The sequence below is a fragment of the Cetorhinus maximus genome, chromosome 27 (genome assembly GCF_964194155.1).
Source record: "Cetorhinus maximus chromosome 27, sCetMax3.hap1.1, whole genome shotgun sequence".
NCBI lineage: Eukaryota > Metazoa > Chordata > Chondrichthyes > Lamniformes > Cetorhinidae > Cetorhinus > Cetorhinus maximus.
In genome coordinates this window covers 25,844,945-25,861,500 of record NC_135905.1, presented here as the reverse complement: position 1 = coordinate 25,861,500, position 16,556 = coordinate 25,844,945, and the positions used below count along the sequence as shown (strand labels likewise).

Below are 16,556 nucleotides of genomic sequence, written 5' to 3'. Positions count from 1 at the left end.
ATTTCAGTTTGAGATGCGTTAAGGTCAGGGTTTTTACCTCGTCAGGCGGGTGCGGGGGGCAGGCCAGGAGCTCCCGACGATCGGGCCCCAACCGTGATTTCATAACGGCTGCAATGCTCAGTGCTCCGGGGTGGGAGGCGGGAGGAGAGTGAGCACAGAGGTTTACGCATGCATGCGGGTGTGCGCACTGTAAGCTCCCTGAAGGCACAGAGCTGCCTCAGGGAGCTGAAGATTTATAACATTACAAATAAAGATTTAAAAAAATAAGGTAAACATGTTCCCTCATGTGACTCTGTCACGTGGGTAGGGACAGGTTATAAATGAGAATTAAAAGTAAAATAAAAATGTTTAAATAACATTGGAAACCTCATCCCGCCCGTGGATGAGGTTTCCTCAAAAATCAAAAAGGTCACTTGGCCTTTTCACCCGCCCGCCAATCGAACGGTTGGATGGGCAGCAAAAAATCTGATTTAATTCATTGACTAAGGGCCTTATTAAGTCTCTTAATTGTCGGTGGGCGCACTGCCGCCTCTCGTGCATGTCTGCCGAGCGAAATATCGCGAGAGTGATGATGATGATGATGATGATGATGATGTCAGGGCGCTTGCCCAACGTCATTGTGCACTGTTTTACTCTCATTCAGGTCGCATTGAAGATAGTGCAGAAGAGGTTTACGAGAATGGTTCCAGGGATGAGATACTTTAGTTATGAGCAAAGTTTGGAGAAGTTGGGACTGTTTTCCTTGGAGAGGGGAAGGCTAAGAGGAGACTTGATAGAAGTTTTTAAAATCATGAGGGGTCTGGACAGAGTAAATAGGGAGAAACCGTTCCCGCTCGTAAACGGATCGAGAACCAGACGGCAGAGTTTTAAAATGTTTTGCAAAAGGAGCAAATGCCGAAAAATGCCAAAAAATTCTTTTTCACACAGCGAGTAGTTAAGGTTTGGAATGCACTGTCTGGAAGTGTGGTGGAGGCAGGTTCAATTGAGGCATTCAAGAGGACATTGTTTCTATTTAAATAATCATCCAGTGTGCAGGGTTACAGGGAAAAGCCAGGAGATTGGCATTAAGTTAAAATGCTCAGAGATACAATGGGCTGAATGGCCTCCTTCTGCACCGTAACAATTCTGTGATTCTGATTCTGTGATTCTGTGGTCGGGTGCGCGCCCGCCCGATGAGGGAAAAATTCTGCCCTAAGCGGCAGAACCAGATTTGCCTCAATAAGAGTCTCTTATCACTGTTTCATACACAGTCAATCGCAGTGAGGCCCAGCAACTGTTTACACTCATTCAATTCTTGACTTCCAGTAGCTTCCACAATTCAAATTCAATTCTCTTGTTTTAGAAGCACAAAGTTTTATTATCTCTTCTTGTCCAATTTGTGGCTCAATCTCTCACTGACACACGGTGAGATCCAAGCTCTTCATTGGTATGGCCTCCCTTTCCATTTTTGCACAAATGGTATAGAGGTCAGAATTAATTTAATTTTTATTCATTCATGGGGTGTGGGCATCGCTGGCTAGGCCAGCATTTATTGCCCATCACCAATTGCCCCTTGGGAAGGAAATTAGGGATGGGCAATAAATGTGAGCCTAGCCAACAACGCTCACATTCCATGAATGAATTTTAAAATAATTAATTCTGGCCTCTATACCATTGTGCAAAAATGGAAAGGGGGGCATTGGAGCCAAGAAATCACAATGATCATTGGGATTGTCTTGTTTTTTATTTCGGTGATGCACACAGGCCATCAACATTGTAGCTGAGTTAACTTTATTGATAACACATTTTCCTAACTTGAACTATTTACAATCTATATTAACGACTTGGATTCAGGGATAGAAGGTGCTATAGCTAAATTTGCAGATGACACCAAAATAGGTGGGAAAGTAAGTTGCAATGAAGAAATAAGAAATTTACAAATAGATATGGACAGGTTAGGGTGAATGGGCCAAAATTTGGCAGATGGAGTTTAATGTGGATAAGTGTGAGGTTATCCATTTTGGTTGGAAGAATAAAAAGACGACTTATTATTTAGATGGAGAGAAACTTCAGAATGCTTCAGTGCAGAGGGATCTGGGTGTCCTCGTGCATAAATCGCTGAAAGCTAGTATACAGGTACAGCAGATATAAGGAAGGCAAATGGAATTTTGGCATTTATTGCTAAAGGAATAGAGTATAAAAATAGGGAAGTTTTGTTACAACTGTACAAGGCATTGGTGAGACCGCACCTGGAGTACTGTGTACAGTTTTGGTCCCCTTACTTGAGGAAGGATGTAGTTGCATTGGAGGCGGTTCAGAGGAGGTTCGCTAGATTGATTCCAGAGATGCGGGGCTTGTCATATAAGGAGAGATTGAGCAGTTTAGGCCTATACTCGCTAGAGTTTAGAAGGATGAGAGGAGATCTAATTAATGTATATAAGATGCTAAAGGGGATAGACAAAGTAGACGTGGAGCAGGTGTTTCCCCTTGTGGGGCATTCTAGAACGAGAGGCTCTAGTTTTAGGCTAAGGGGTAGTAGATTTAAATCAGAGATAAGGAGGAATTACTTTTTTCAAAGGGTCATGAATCTGTGGAATTCATTACCTCAGAGTGTAGTGGATGCCGGGACGCTGAATAAATTTGAGGAGATAGACAGATTTTTAATTAGTAACGGTTTGAAAGGTTATGGGGAGAGGACGGGAAATTGGAGTTGAGGCCAAAATGTGATCAGCCATGATCGTATTGAATGGAGGGGCAGGCTCGAGGGGCTGAATTGCCTACTCCTGCTCCTAGTTCTTATGTTCTTATGAACACATATCGGCAGTAACTGAATTCTTTCAAAACAGATTCCAACATGTGCTATCTGACCCTCAATCTCCAGGTCAGGTGAGCCCCTATTTAGTACAGGGTACCGTATAGTATCTAATACTGGAGTTCACTACCACAAGCAGCTATTATCATGACAGGGATGGAGGTCCAGTGCACATGGGGTGTATATTCCCTAGAGTCGGGAGATGGAGGAGTGACTTGATCAAAGTGCTTAAAATGATCCGATCAGGTTGATAGAATAAACTATTTTCTCTGTTCAGGGAATTCAGGAACAAGAAGGATATGGGTACTGGAAATCTAGAACACCATGCCCCAAAGTGCTGGGGCACAACTAGAACCTGCAAGGCTGAGATCGACAGATTTTTGTTGGGTGAAGGTATCAAGGGAAATGCAGTAGCAGCAGGTAAATGGGCATGATCGACCCTGATTCAACTGAAAGCAGAGCAGTCTCGAAAGGCCAAATCCTATCCCTAAACTCCAGAGATTTCTTCCTGAACAGTTAGCATTTTCTAAAAAGTCACTTTTTCTAACTCCAAGAATAAATGTGGTCTATTTACTCTGCCATTTATAATTTCCATTTGAAAATACAAATTTATCTGGTGGAATATTGGTGGCGTCTTAATGTATGGGATATCTCAGTTCGTCACACTTTCACCACCTGTATAATGTCAATGTTACCTGCCTTCCCTTATTCTGAACCACACTCGATTTGCTTTGTTCTCTGCTCTGTTGGCACTGATTGCCTGCACTGTGAAAACTGGCTTTTTGAATGGCAGAGCATTTCTGATGGGCTGAATGGCCACCTACATTCCCAAGTCCGGGAGGCGACATCTTCGACACGCACGGGATCTACCTACCGTCCCACAGGAGTCTGGCCCCCCGTGAAAGAGAGTACAAGACATCCGAACGACCTCTGCTTCCATCTTCCTCACACCAGGGAAGATGTCTGGGTGGAGTGGGTTACTCCAAGCAAAGTCTCCATAAACCTTAAAACAAAATGCAAGCAGGTTAGCAGACCTCATAATTTATTACTAATGGTCGTTTGGTAGTACAGAACTTGGGTATTGCTGGAAAAGAGAGATGTGCCTAAGTTTTTCATCTTGCACTCATCAGGACAAAGGGGGAAAACAACAATTCCAATCAGGGTCAAGCGGCCTGGTTTAAATTTCAGACAATGCTTGGCAGTTAACTGACAGTCACCATCAGTGGTGCATTCTCCATAGTAATCAGCACTCTCTTCACAAACAGTATAAATTGTTGTTTTCCTCCCTTATATCGGTATTCTTGCAAGTGTCCTTGCAAGACAAAAAGCTTAGGCATGACTCTTTTCAGCAATAATTTATTACTGAGTTGCCAAAATATTTACAGCACAGAAACAGGCCATTAGGCCCAACACGTCCATGTTTTATGCTCCATGCGAGCCTCCTCCAACCTGACTTCATCTCACCCCATTAACACATCCTTCTAATCCTTTCTCCCTCATGTGCTTATCTACTTTCCCTTTGAATCCATAAAATATTAGCTAGGACACCCTAGGAGAACTCCCTGCTTTCCTTCAAATAGAGCCATGGGAGCTTTTACGTCCACCTGGGAGGAGAAACGGGGCTTGGGGTTAATGTCTCATCTGAAAGATGACAACTCTGACAGTGCATCACTCCCTCTGTACTGCACTGGAGTGTCAGCCTGGATTATATCCTCAAGTCTGCGGCACGACTTGAACCCACAGCTTTCTGACACACAACTAGAGGTTATCTGGTTATTTATCACATTACTGTTTGTGGGAACTTGCTGCACATAAAGTGGTTTCCACATTTCCCTACATTACTGCAGTGAAGGCCCATCAAAAGTATTTCACTGGCTGTAAAGCACTTTGGGACATCCTTCCCAACTCTTGATGCTCTGTTGTTTCACCGGCGCAATACTTATGTGGTGGCTCTCCTTCCTAATTTCATTAGGACTCCTGCAGCTGGTTTTCCATCTCCTCTCCCTATCTCTATCCTTTACATTATTCAGAGTTTAAAATTTATAGCAAGGGTCTTGACTGAAGTCAGGAATCCATTAACATTCTGCAGCATTCCATTTGCGACGTCTGATATTACCGTGCGACTTACTGGGCCAATTTGACTGGAGTACCACATTTGGGTCCAGAAGAGGTCAGGACAATGGGTTGCCTTCCCTAAAGGGCATTAGAGTGAACCGTTGGGTTTTTAACAATAATCCAACAATTTCATGGTTTAACTGATACCAGCTTCTCAACTTCAAAATTTATTTTCCTTAAAAAATTGAATTTAAATGACATAGTGGGATTTGGATTATGTCCTCCAGATTACAAGCCCACTAATATAACCACTACGCCTCAGTGCTCATTTATAATGAGTAAAAAGCCTACTCTTAATTAGAACTCTCTGGACCCAAACTGAAACTTTGCAATCAAAAAATTCTCCTGGACTATTTTGTTAAAATTGTTTTTTGTTCCCCTCTAGTACATTCACTGATAAATAATCCTTCAAAAGAGAGACTTTTCTCTGTGCTTTTCTCTGACGTGCCCTCTAATTAGTGATGTACATTATTTTCCTCTTCTTTTGGTGGTGGAACAGCTTCTCCATTTAATTTGTATCCAATGGGTAATTTAAGGCAAAGGTTTCCCCCACGCAACAGGAATAGACGGTAAACATGGCACCAAAGTGAGTCACAAGACAAACTCAGCACAATGGAGTGAAAGAATTGGGCCCTTCGCATCCTTGAACCTAGCAAATAAAAATAAACATAGTAAAACTGTGGGATTCGGTGTTCCGCCACATGCCGAATCCCCAACGCAATGTCAGAATGCTCTACCTTTCTCAGAGGCTTGTGTCACACTTCAGGACACTGAGTTTTAACCTGGGATAACACAAGGTGTTTCAGAGACAGTTTCAGGTCCTTGATCTCATTGCCGCTTGCGAGAGCTTGCTGTGCACAAATCGGCAGTGGCTATACTGCAAAAGTGATTCAAAGGTGCTTTGGAATGTTGAGAATGTGGGAAGTGGTGTAGAATCACAAGGTTACTCTCAACTCAATCCAGGATACGCGTTATGGAAACTAAAAATACCGAAGTTACTATTAAAATGATTCCAAGTTCCTCCTTATTATGTGCTAATGGTCCAGAACAGATACCAGGATTAAGAGGCAAAATGGTTATAAGATAAGATAAGGCAGATAAGAAACAGGAGAAAGCCATTGGGCCCCTCGAACATGCTCCACCAGTCAATAAAATCATGGCTGATCTGACTGTGGCCTTAACTCCATTTTCCTGCCTGCCCTCCCTTAATTGTCAATCAAAAATCTGTCTCACTGAGCGTGAATACGTTCAATGACGCAGTCTCCACTGGGGAAGAGAATTCCAAACACTAACGATCATCTGACAGAAGAAGTTCCTCCTCATCTCAGTCTTAAATTTTTAAACTGTGGCCCCTAGTTCTAGATGTCCCCACGAGGGAAACATCCTCTCAGCATTTACCCTGTCAAGCCCCCTCAGAATCTTTATGTTTCAATCAGATCACATCTCATTCTTCTAAACTCCAATGTGTATAGGCCCGACCTGCTCAATCTTTCCTCGTAAGACAACCCCTTCACCCCGGGAATCAGCTTCCTTTGAACTGCTCTGTCATTCTAGTATCTTGCCAATGCTCCGTTGCCAATCGCAAGATCTCACAATGGTTGGAGGTTCCTCCACAGTACAGGGACTCCCATCCATCCTAGACAGCTGATGTACGCTAGCCAATGAAAAGGAAAAGGCAGGGAATGGGCTTAAAAATAAAATTACAGGTTGAGACAAGAATTTTTGTAAATCAAAATTGATCATTTTGTTGTAATAAATTCACATAAAGCCACTTCTTACCTGCACCATCAGTTTTGTGAGTTGTTCATCACCACTGTACACTGTCCCAGAGACATGCCCTTTCTCCCATTGTACTTCTCCTACAAAATACAAGATGCAGATTCAGCAAATCAGACACATGCCTCTCACCACCAAGGTTTCATTGTTCACTGCAGCTTTTTAGTCCATGATTGGATAATGCTGAGCAAGGACATATCTAGGATTCCATTGTGGAACAAGCTACTCACTGCATGAATCAGCTGAGCTGAGGCAGCAAAGAGCCTGTGGTAATTCTGAGCGATCACAGATCTTTCCACTGGCACAGAGTCCTTTTCGCAATGGAAAGTGGTAGAATAGCACCTGTGCACTGGAGAACAGCACGTTTAATCAAAGAACATACTAAATGTACGACTTGAAGAACAGGGAATTTGCACCAAGGCCAAGTCTGAATACAAAATAGGCTTTTTTTTAAAATTCATTTACAGGATGTGGCCATTGAGGGTAAAGCCAGTATTTACTGCCCATCCCTAATTACCGAGAAAGCGGTGGTGAGCGGCCTTCTTGAATACAACTGAGGGGCTTGCTCGGCCATTTCAGAGGGCAGTTAAGAGTCAACCACATTGCTGTGGGTCTGGAATCACAAGTTGGCCAGGCCAGGTAAGGTTGACAGATTTCCTTCCCCAAAGGGCATTAGTGAACTAGATGGGTTTTTACAACAATCCACATGTTTTATGGTCACCATTACAGAGACGAGCTTCTTATCCCAGATTTATTTAAGTAACTGAACTATAAATTCCTCAGCATCCACGGTGAAATTTGAACTCATGTCTCCAGGTCATTAGTCCAAGTCTACTGATTACTTGACCAGTGAAATAACCACTATGCTACCATTCCCAAGTGCTGTAGCTTGGAAACACTCAACTCTGCCATCACTAACTAAATGTTAGAATCTGCTTGGGCTGTGATTAGGAGTTTCAGTGCAATAAACAGGTTGTTCCAAAGCAATGCAGGAACGAGAACCAGCACTGTACAATAACATGCATTTATATAGTGCCTTTAACACAGCAAAAACATTCGAAGGTGCTTCACAAGAGCTTTTATTAGACAAAATTGGACAGCAAGCCAAGTAAAGAGATATCAGGGCAGCTAGTCCAAAGCTTGGAATGTCTTAGAGGAAGAGAGAGTGAGGTGGAGAGGTTAAGGGAGGGGATTCCAGAGCTTAGTGCCAAGCTAAGTGAAGGCATGGCCACCAATAGTGCAGCACTGAATGTCAAAGAGACCAGGATTTAATTAATCCATTGTAGACATGTCAGCAGAACTCTCCAAGTGTAATTTTCACGTATACCAACGGATCGCAATGGTAGGGAATAGCTGTAAATTGGAAGTTGGAGGGGAGAGAGGAACTTGGTGAAATTACAATTGTGAAGGAAGCGGTACTGAGCAAGCTGATGGAGCTGCGGGCAGACAAGTCTCCAGGTCCAGATGGACTTCATCCTAGGATCTTAAAAGAGCTGACTAGTAAGGTAGTAGATGCATTGGTGTTAATTTTCCAAAATTCCCTAGATTCTGGAAAGGTTCCATCAGACTGTAAAGTAACAAATATAGCCCCTCCATTCATGGAAGGGAGCAAAAAACAGGAAACTATAGGCCAGTTGGCTTGATGTGTGTTGTTGGGAAGTCGTTAGAGTCGATCATTAAAGAGGTTGGGCACTACGAAAAACTCAAGGTAATCGGGAAGAGTCAACATGGTTTTGTGAAAGGGAATTCATGTTTAACCAATTTATTAGAGTTCTTTGAAGGAGCAACGTGCACTGTGGATAAAGGGGAGCCTTTTGGACTTACTCTACTTGGATTTCCAGAAAGCATTATGTAAGGTGCTGCATCAAAGGTTATTTTAGACAATAAAAGCTCATGGTGTATGGAGTAGCATACTAACATGGAAAGAAGATTGGCTGGCTACCAGAAAACAGAGTATGCATAAATGAGTCTTTCTCGGATTGGCAGGATTCTGGCAGGGGTCTGTGCTGGTGCCTCAACTTTTTACAATTTATATCAATGACTTAGATGAGGGAAGCGAAGGTATGGTAGCTAAATTTGCAGACGACACAAAGATAGGTAGGAGAGTATGTTGTGGAGAAGACATAAGAAATTTGTGGACAGATATAGATGTGTTGAGTGAGTGGGCAAAAATCTGGCAGATGGAGTATTATGGGGAGAATAATGTTCACTTTGGCAGGAAGAATAAAAAAAGCAGAGTATTATTTAAATGGAGAATGACTGCAGAATTCCAAGGTGCAGAGGGATCTGGGTGTTCTTGTGCACAAGTCACAAAAAGTTAGTATGCAGGTACAGCATGTAGTCAAGAAGGCTAATGGAATGCTAGATTTATTACGAGAGGAATTGAACATAAAAGGATGGAAAAATTCAGTAGGTCTAACAGCATCTGTGGAGAGAAAAACAGAGTTAACGTCTCGAGTCTGAATAACTCTTCTTCAGAGCTAAATGCTTAGCTCAGAAGGAGTTATACAGACTCAAAACGTTAATTCTGTTTTTCTCTCCACAGATGCTTAGACCTGAGTTTTTCTAGCATTTTCTGTTTTTGTTTCAGATTTCCAGCATCCGCAGTATTTTGCTTTCATAAAAGTAAGGATGTTATGCTTCAGTTATATAGGGCATTGGCGAGACCGCATCTTGAATACTGTGTGCAGTTTTGGTCTCCTTATTTAAGGAAGAATTGTAAACACATTGTAAGCAGTTCAGAGGAAGTTTATTAGCTTGATATGTGGAATGGGCAGGTTGTCTTATGAGGAAATGTAGGACAGGCTGGGCTTGTTTCCACTGGAGTTTAGAAGAGTGAGGGGTGACTTGGTTGAAGTATATAAGATCCTGAACGGTCTTGACAAGGTGGACGTGAGAAGGATGTTTCCTTTTGTGGGTGAGTCCAGAACTCAGGGGCCCTGTTTTAAAATTAGGGGTCACCCTTTTAGGGCAGAGATGAGGAGAATTTTTTCTCTGAGGGTTGTGCAACTTTGGAACTCTCAGCCTCAGAAGGCAGTGGAAGCGGGTTCACTGAATATTTTTTAAGGCTGAGGTAGATTGGATCCCTTGCCGAATGAGAATCTAAGGTTATGGGGGTAGATGGGAATGTGGAACTTGAAACACAAACAGATTGGCCATGATCTTATTGAATGGCAAAGCAGGCTCAAGGGGCCGAATGGCCTACTTCTGCTTCTATTTCATATGTAAGGAAGAATAATAAGTAAAGATTTTAAAAATACAATAATGTTAATTTACCCATTGTGCTGTAGTCTTTAAGCTTTAATAGCAGCTCAGACTCTGCTAACCCATGTGCAGGCAGAGACGTGATGTACGTCATTCCATCCTTAAGGGTTAAGACGCTTGTGGAGAGGTCATCCAGGGCCTTATTAAGTTGTTTCTGAATCTGTTGATGGGAATGCGTCAAAAGCATTAAACGTGCTGCAAAATTCAGGCACATGCACCACAAACACAACACACTTCGCCAGAGTTGCTGCTAACCTTGATCCCTGTGCTCAGCTGATACTTAACCAGCAGGAGTTGACCAGCTTACGAGAATGAAGCTCTTTGGGTACAAGTGTTAGCTTAGTTTTTGATCTGAGTTTTTTTAAAAAAAACATGAGTCAAAACCGTTCCCTTTCACCACTGACTTTGCCAGCACAAAGGGTTAAGGATGTTTGTAGATTTAAAATCAAAATAAGCAGAAGCAAAAATGATTCTCAGTATCGTGTTCCTGTAGCAAAGTTTTGGGAGCTCATAGTTGAACTGTGCTCCTTTTTTTAAAAAATCACTCTGCAGCGATGAAGCATTTGTGAATTTAAAAAAAACACTAATCAGTATTAAGTATTTCCTGGCCTAATTCAGGATTCGGCTCCAAACTCTGCCCCTGATCCAGACTTGGACAGGCTCCAAGAGTAAAGCCAGAGCGTTGCAGCTCAGAGTGAAATCCACAGACACAGAAATGCGGATTTGTAAGCCAGCCAAAGCCACAATGTCCTCTACCCCACTTCAGCAAACGTTCCAGGAGCAACCACACCAGCAGTTGAGATAATGATCTTTTGTTTCCTTTTTTAAAAATACAGTCATGACACTGTCATCATGTTGATCAGAGACGGTTAAACGAAAACTCCTTTGTATGATCCATCAGCTAAAATTCCAAAAGAAAAGATTTATTCCCCCCTCAAAATAGAGGGCACAGTCACAGCTTGAAAAAAAATAGGGCAAACACACAACCGTGATGTTCCTGGCCAGTTACTTTACATAGAGCACTGGAAATTTTCACCACAGCAAGTGTTTAGAGTAGAGAACATTGCATCTTTTAAGGAAAGGAAGTGGATAGGCATTTGAAGGGTTTGAAGATACAGGGCTGAGGCAGAGATTACAACAGTGGAGCTAGTTCAAGACTGCTCTCGTAAAAAGTCCCTACAGGCTCAGATGTACCAACAGGCCTCTTGTTGTGTTGGAAACTGTGGTGATTCAAGCCATTGCTAGTGTGCAAAGCAGAAAAGTCAAAATGGCAACAGGTTAGAAGATCAGGGTTCAGGAAAATGGAAACTTCACTCTGCGTTGAACCCACATTGCTCATGCAGTAAACACTGACTTCCTTCCCTCTCAGTGAGAGCTAGGCTGGTTTCTGGCTGGGCGGAGATCAGCCTGGTACAAGGTGCTGTGTAACATTAATCAGCATCAAGGTGATTTTCTGAACTAGTTTCAATTGCTTTAAGGGGCTGAGAGAGGAATTTACCAAATTGTCTTCCACCCCAAATTGACTTTTTAAAATCTGTTTTCTCACCTCTCCCAAGAGATCACTTGGCTCCAGGTGGTTGAGGAGTCTCTGTATAATGATGTACAAGATGTCACTATTGTACAGTATGCGATAGGCCAGGTGACCTGTGCATCTTTTTCAGTTCATCTTCAGAGCTCTGAAGAAGGGTCATACGGACTCGAAACGTTAACTCTGTTTCTCTCTCCATGGATGCTGCTAGGCCTGAGTTTTTACAGCATTTTCTGTTTTTGTTTCAGATTTCCAACATCCGCAGTATTTTGCTTTTATCCAAGGATGTGCCACTTCACTTATGTGGAGATTGGGGAAGCTGGGATTGTTCTCCTTAGAGCAGAGAAAGTTAAGGGAGACCTAATACAGGGATTCAAACTGTTTCCCGTGGCAAGTGGGTCAGTATCCAGAGGCCACTGAATTAAAATAATTAATTAAAGAACTGGAGGGGAAATGATGAGGTATTTCTTCACACAGAAGGCTGTTAAGATCTGAAACACACTCTACTGAAGATACCATTGGAAATTTTAAAAAGCAATTGAATGTGTAGCTGAAGAGAACTAATTTGCAGGATTATGGGGAAAGAGCTGGGGCTCGGGGATGGGGCGAAAACTAAATTGGACAGCTCTTTAAAAAGAGCCATCACAGGAACAGTGGGCTGAATGGTACCCTCTGTGCCATATGATCATTGATCAAATGTACAATCTGCAGCGACAAACTTCACAATTCAAGTTATCATGCTGAAAGCCAGGATGTCCAGAAAGCTTGAGAATGAGCAATCTTCCTGCCTCCTGTAGTTGCCAATAATCCTGTTGTTCATGTGCTCATGCCCACAACAAAGACCCCGCTGCAGACATCCAACTATTATTCAGAAATGCACTTTAACATTACAGTTTAATGTTATATCCTCTTAATGTTCAAACAATCCACAAGAGAAAGATACATGGTACAGGAGATTGATGTATTCAAAGATGAATAAAATATTTTTGAAACCCTCTTGTTCACTGACAAACAAAACATCTGTAGCTCAATTGAGGCTTTGTTAGAGTTTGGATCCCTCAAAGGCATCGAGCACAAAGGCTCTGAGGAGAGTTTATCTTTCCACAAAGACTGTCAGCTCCCTCTAGGCTTTTACCATCCCAAATAAAAGCCCAACAATGCATTACGACGTGACTCAGGAGCATATCAGATACGAGGCAAGTGGCACATCTCGAGCTCAACCAGGATTAGTAAGACATTCTGGCCATAGGAAGGAGGGTTGAGTTTTTAAAAATGTGTCAACCGTGGCTTGGTTGGTAGTACTCTTGCTTCCAAGTCAGAAAGCCACGGATTCAAGCCCCATTCCGTTGACTGGGGCACAAAATCAAGACTGACGCCCCCAGTTCAGTACTGAGGGAGAGCTGCATTGTCAGAGGGGCCTGTCTTTTGTACAAGACATTAACCCCCAAAGCCTCGTCTGCCTTCCCAGTGGGTGTACAAGATCCCACGACACTATTTCAAAGAAGGGTTCTCCCCAGTGACTTGGCCAATATTTATCCCTCAATGAACATCACTAAAACAGCTTTAATGAGCATTGCCTCCAAACAAGGTTTGTGTGACCTTGCTGTGCACAAAACAGCAACTGTGTTTCACGACATTAAAAGTACTACATTGGCTGTAAAGCACTTTGGGATGTCCTGAGGTTGCAAAAGGCACTATATTAAAGCAAGTCTGTCTTTCTTTCATAATAATCCCGGATTAAGTCAACTTGTAAAAGGTTTCAAAAAATCCAACTGGAACTGAGGGAGGTGGTCCCCTCAGCAGGGAAGGAGGGTATGACAGGGGGGCAGCCACAAGATGTACAGAGGAAATTCATCCTCCTATGTTCAAATGTGAAAATCTACTCCCTATCCCTGGCTTATTGAAAATAAATATAGCTTGTTAAACAGAAAAGCATACTCACTGTGACAGCCAGAAATGGCAATTTCCTTAAAATTCTGAAAAAGAACTTTTGAAGTCTTGAGGAAATACCTGTGGAGAGATTTGTAAAATGTTTAAATGTCAGAAGTTAGAAAATAAACACGAATCACAAAATGACTTACTCAGGGATGGCTGAAATACTTTAAGGTGAACCTGTGGATCTTCTATAATGCGTTCTGGAGTCCAACACACCCCTGTGATGTTTCACTCTAACCTCAAATACAAACAGATCAACCTGTAATCCCACACTGCTTCCAAGCCAAAAAAAAAGCTTCATTCACTGGTGTATTCCTCTTGTAAACCTCACGTAACCCAAATGCAGAAAAATTTTGTAATGAGCTTTCAGCTGTGGCTCAGTGGAACATCCTCCTCAGAGTATGAATGTTGGGGGTTCAAGTCCCACTCCAGAAGTTTGAGCACAAAATCTAGGCTGACACTCCAGTGCCAGCACTGAGGACGTGCTGCACTGTTGGAGGTGCCTTCTTTTGGATGAGACATTAAACTAAGCCCCTGTCTGCCCTCGCAGGTGGAAGCAATAGATCCCATGGCACTGCTTTGAAGAGCAGGGGAGTTCTCCCTATTGTCCAGGCCAACATTGATCCCTCAATCAACATCACCAAAAAATGGGTTATCAGGTCATGATCACATTGCTGTTTATGCGAGCTTGCTGTGTGAAAACTGGCTGCAGAGTTTCCTACATTACAACAGTGACAACACTTCAAAAGTACTTCATTGGTTGTAAAATGTATTGGGACGTCCTAAAGTTGTGAAAGATGCCAAATAAATGCAAATTTAAAAGAAAACATGTCCTTATAAACTTACTTTGCTGTTGGAATATGAACCCATGCAGCCACACGACCAGCAGTGTGGTCAGAGCAGTAATGGCGATAATTTGCCAGGGCTCCAGGCCTTGGCACCGTGCATTCACATAACTCTTCCCCTTTCCAAGATACAGCCATACTGTCTCTCTATACAGATCCAGCGTCTCCTGCAAAAGAAAACAACAAGCAGCAATGTTAATGACTGTACATTCTCAATTAAGTTATCCTAAACTCCACACAGTGATCGAGCTTTGACAGACAGGCACCATTCAAGAACAAGGCAGATTTGTATCTCAACTCCACTTACCCACGTTTGCTCCATATACCTGGCTGCTCTCACCTAATAAAAATCCCCCTCTCTGTCTTGAGTGTGACAATTCCGCCCCCCCACCCCCCAACCCTGCCAAACCCACCCCGATCCAAAGCCTTTTGGAGCGAGAATTCCAGATTCCCACTCCCCTTCATGTGGAGAAAGTGCTTCCTGATTGTGTTCCTGAAGGCACAGTGCTCATTTTATGATCGTTTCATGCCTTGATTACTTCAGATTCTCTGCCTCTACCCTGCTGAACCTTTTTAACATGTTAAACAGCTTGATCAGATCACCCCACCATCTTCTATGCTCTAGGAACAAGCCATATTTATACAAAAAGTAGTCATACTTCGTGTATTTTCTCCAACCGTCCCTTTGCTACTTCTGCACTCGACTATTCCAATGCTCTTCTGGTTGAACCTCAGCTCAGGCAAAACTCTGCTGCTCGCATCCCAACTGGAACCAAGTCTCATTCATCCATCATCATAGTGCTTGCTGACCTACACTGGCTCTCGGTCTGACAACGCCTTTACTTAAATTTTCATCCTAGTTTTCAAATCCGTCCATGGCCTCGCCCCTCCCCATCTCCCTAATCTCCTCCAGCCCGGCAACCCTCAGGGGTATCTGCAGTCCTCTAACTCTGGCCTCTTATGTACCCCGAGTTTAATCGCTCAACCGTTAGCAGCTGTGCCTTCACCTGTCTAGGCTCTAAGCTCTAAGCAGAATTCCCTCCATAAACCTCTTTAGGTCTCTCTCCTCCTTCAAGATGCCCCTTAAAACCTCCCTCTTTGACCAAGCTTTTGGTCACATGCCCTAATATCTCTGGATGTGACTCGGTGTCAAATTGTATTTGATAATTGTTCCTGTGAAGCACCCCAGGGTGTTTTGCTCTGTGAAAACTGCTCTATAAGTATAAGCTGTTGTAGTAAGACCAGCCAACAAGCAGGTTTTATGGGGAAAATTCCAGTTGTGGTCTGCTCTGCTCTGCTCTCACCCAATGCTCAGTATTCAACAGTAGCTACTATCTATCCATGCTGAGTGAGAAATTCAGGCTGCATGTGTAGCTACGAGACATTGGATCCCACTGGAGCACCCCAAACGTTGGCACATAACTCCGCACAGGCCTGGAGTCAAGCCCGGTAACCTGCAGTTCTGGGCCGCACAGAAGAAAATTTATACAAAAAAACAAGAATGCTTTAGTTGGCCACTGGACATTCTGACTGCATCTGAAGGAATGAGGCCAAGGAATAGAAACCCACATGCAGGAACTGTAGGGCAGCACAGCCAAAAAAAATGTCAAAATGAGGTTAAGAATATGCAAACAACACTATGGGTGTACCTACACCACATGCACTGCAACAGTTCAAAACAGCAGCTCACCACCAGCTTCTCAGGGGCAATTAAGGAAAGGGAATAAATGCTTGCTTAGCCTGCAATGCCCACATCCCACCAACAAATAAATAAAAAGCTCCTTTAAAATTTTTATTAAATACCAACGCAAGACCAATAAAAACCCATCTCAGCACATTCCTGTCACGAGACAACAAACAGGGAGAGCTTGTGAGAGCTGGAAGTTGGTCAGGACAGAAGAAAGATTGAAAGCAACGTTTACAAACAATAATTGCAGTCACTGCAAAACATGAACATTTCTCCATTATAGCAGAGGCCTCTGTTTAACCACTATTTTGATGACCAATATACCCACATAACGTTCTTAGTCACAGCTCCACTCGCAATAACCCACCAACATTCTGTGTATTTCTTTGCACCAGCTGCTGCCCTTAATTATGTAAGAGTCCATCGCACAATGATCCTGATGATTACATCTGTGTGTCTCTGCAATATATTTTTATGGCTAAGCAAGCATTACTGCTGCAAAGGCTATAAGGAATGGAATATCTGATTATCTGATATAAAAAGTACATCTTCACTCTGCACACCCTGTTCACAGTTGCTTCACGCTTTTCACAAGCCAAATCTCAATCTGCTTTA

The 16,556-nt window shown here is 42.8% G+C and overlaps 1 protein-coding gene across 2 annotated transcripts in view; it reads right to left on the bottom strand.

Moving 5' to 3' along the window:
• Positions 1–16,556, bottom strand: part of sgpl1 (sphingosine-1-phosphate lyase 1) — a 70,840-nt gene that overhangs the window by 39,054 nt on the left and 15,230 nt on the right. For both annotated transcript variants that reach the window (XM_078530933.1, XM_078530932.1), the window contains exons 2-6: positions 14,256–14,421; positions 13,417–13,484; positions 9,959–10,106; positions 6,686–6,765; positions 3,666–3,794 (exon numbers count right to left, since the gene is read on the bottom strand). In XM_078530933.1, coding sequence (XP_078387059.1) covers positions 3,666–3,794; positions 6,686–6,765; positions 9,959–10,106; positions 13,417–13,484; positions 14,256–14,421 — 591 coding nt within the window. The remainder of the gene's footprint in view (positions 1–3,665; positions 3,795–6,685; positions 6,766–9,958; positions 10,107–13,416; positions 13,485–14,255; positions 14,422–16,556) is intronic.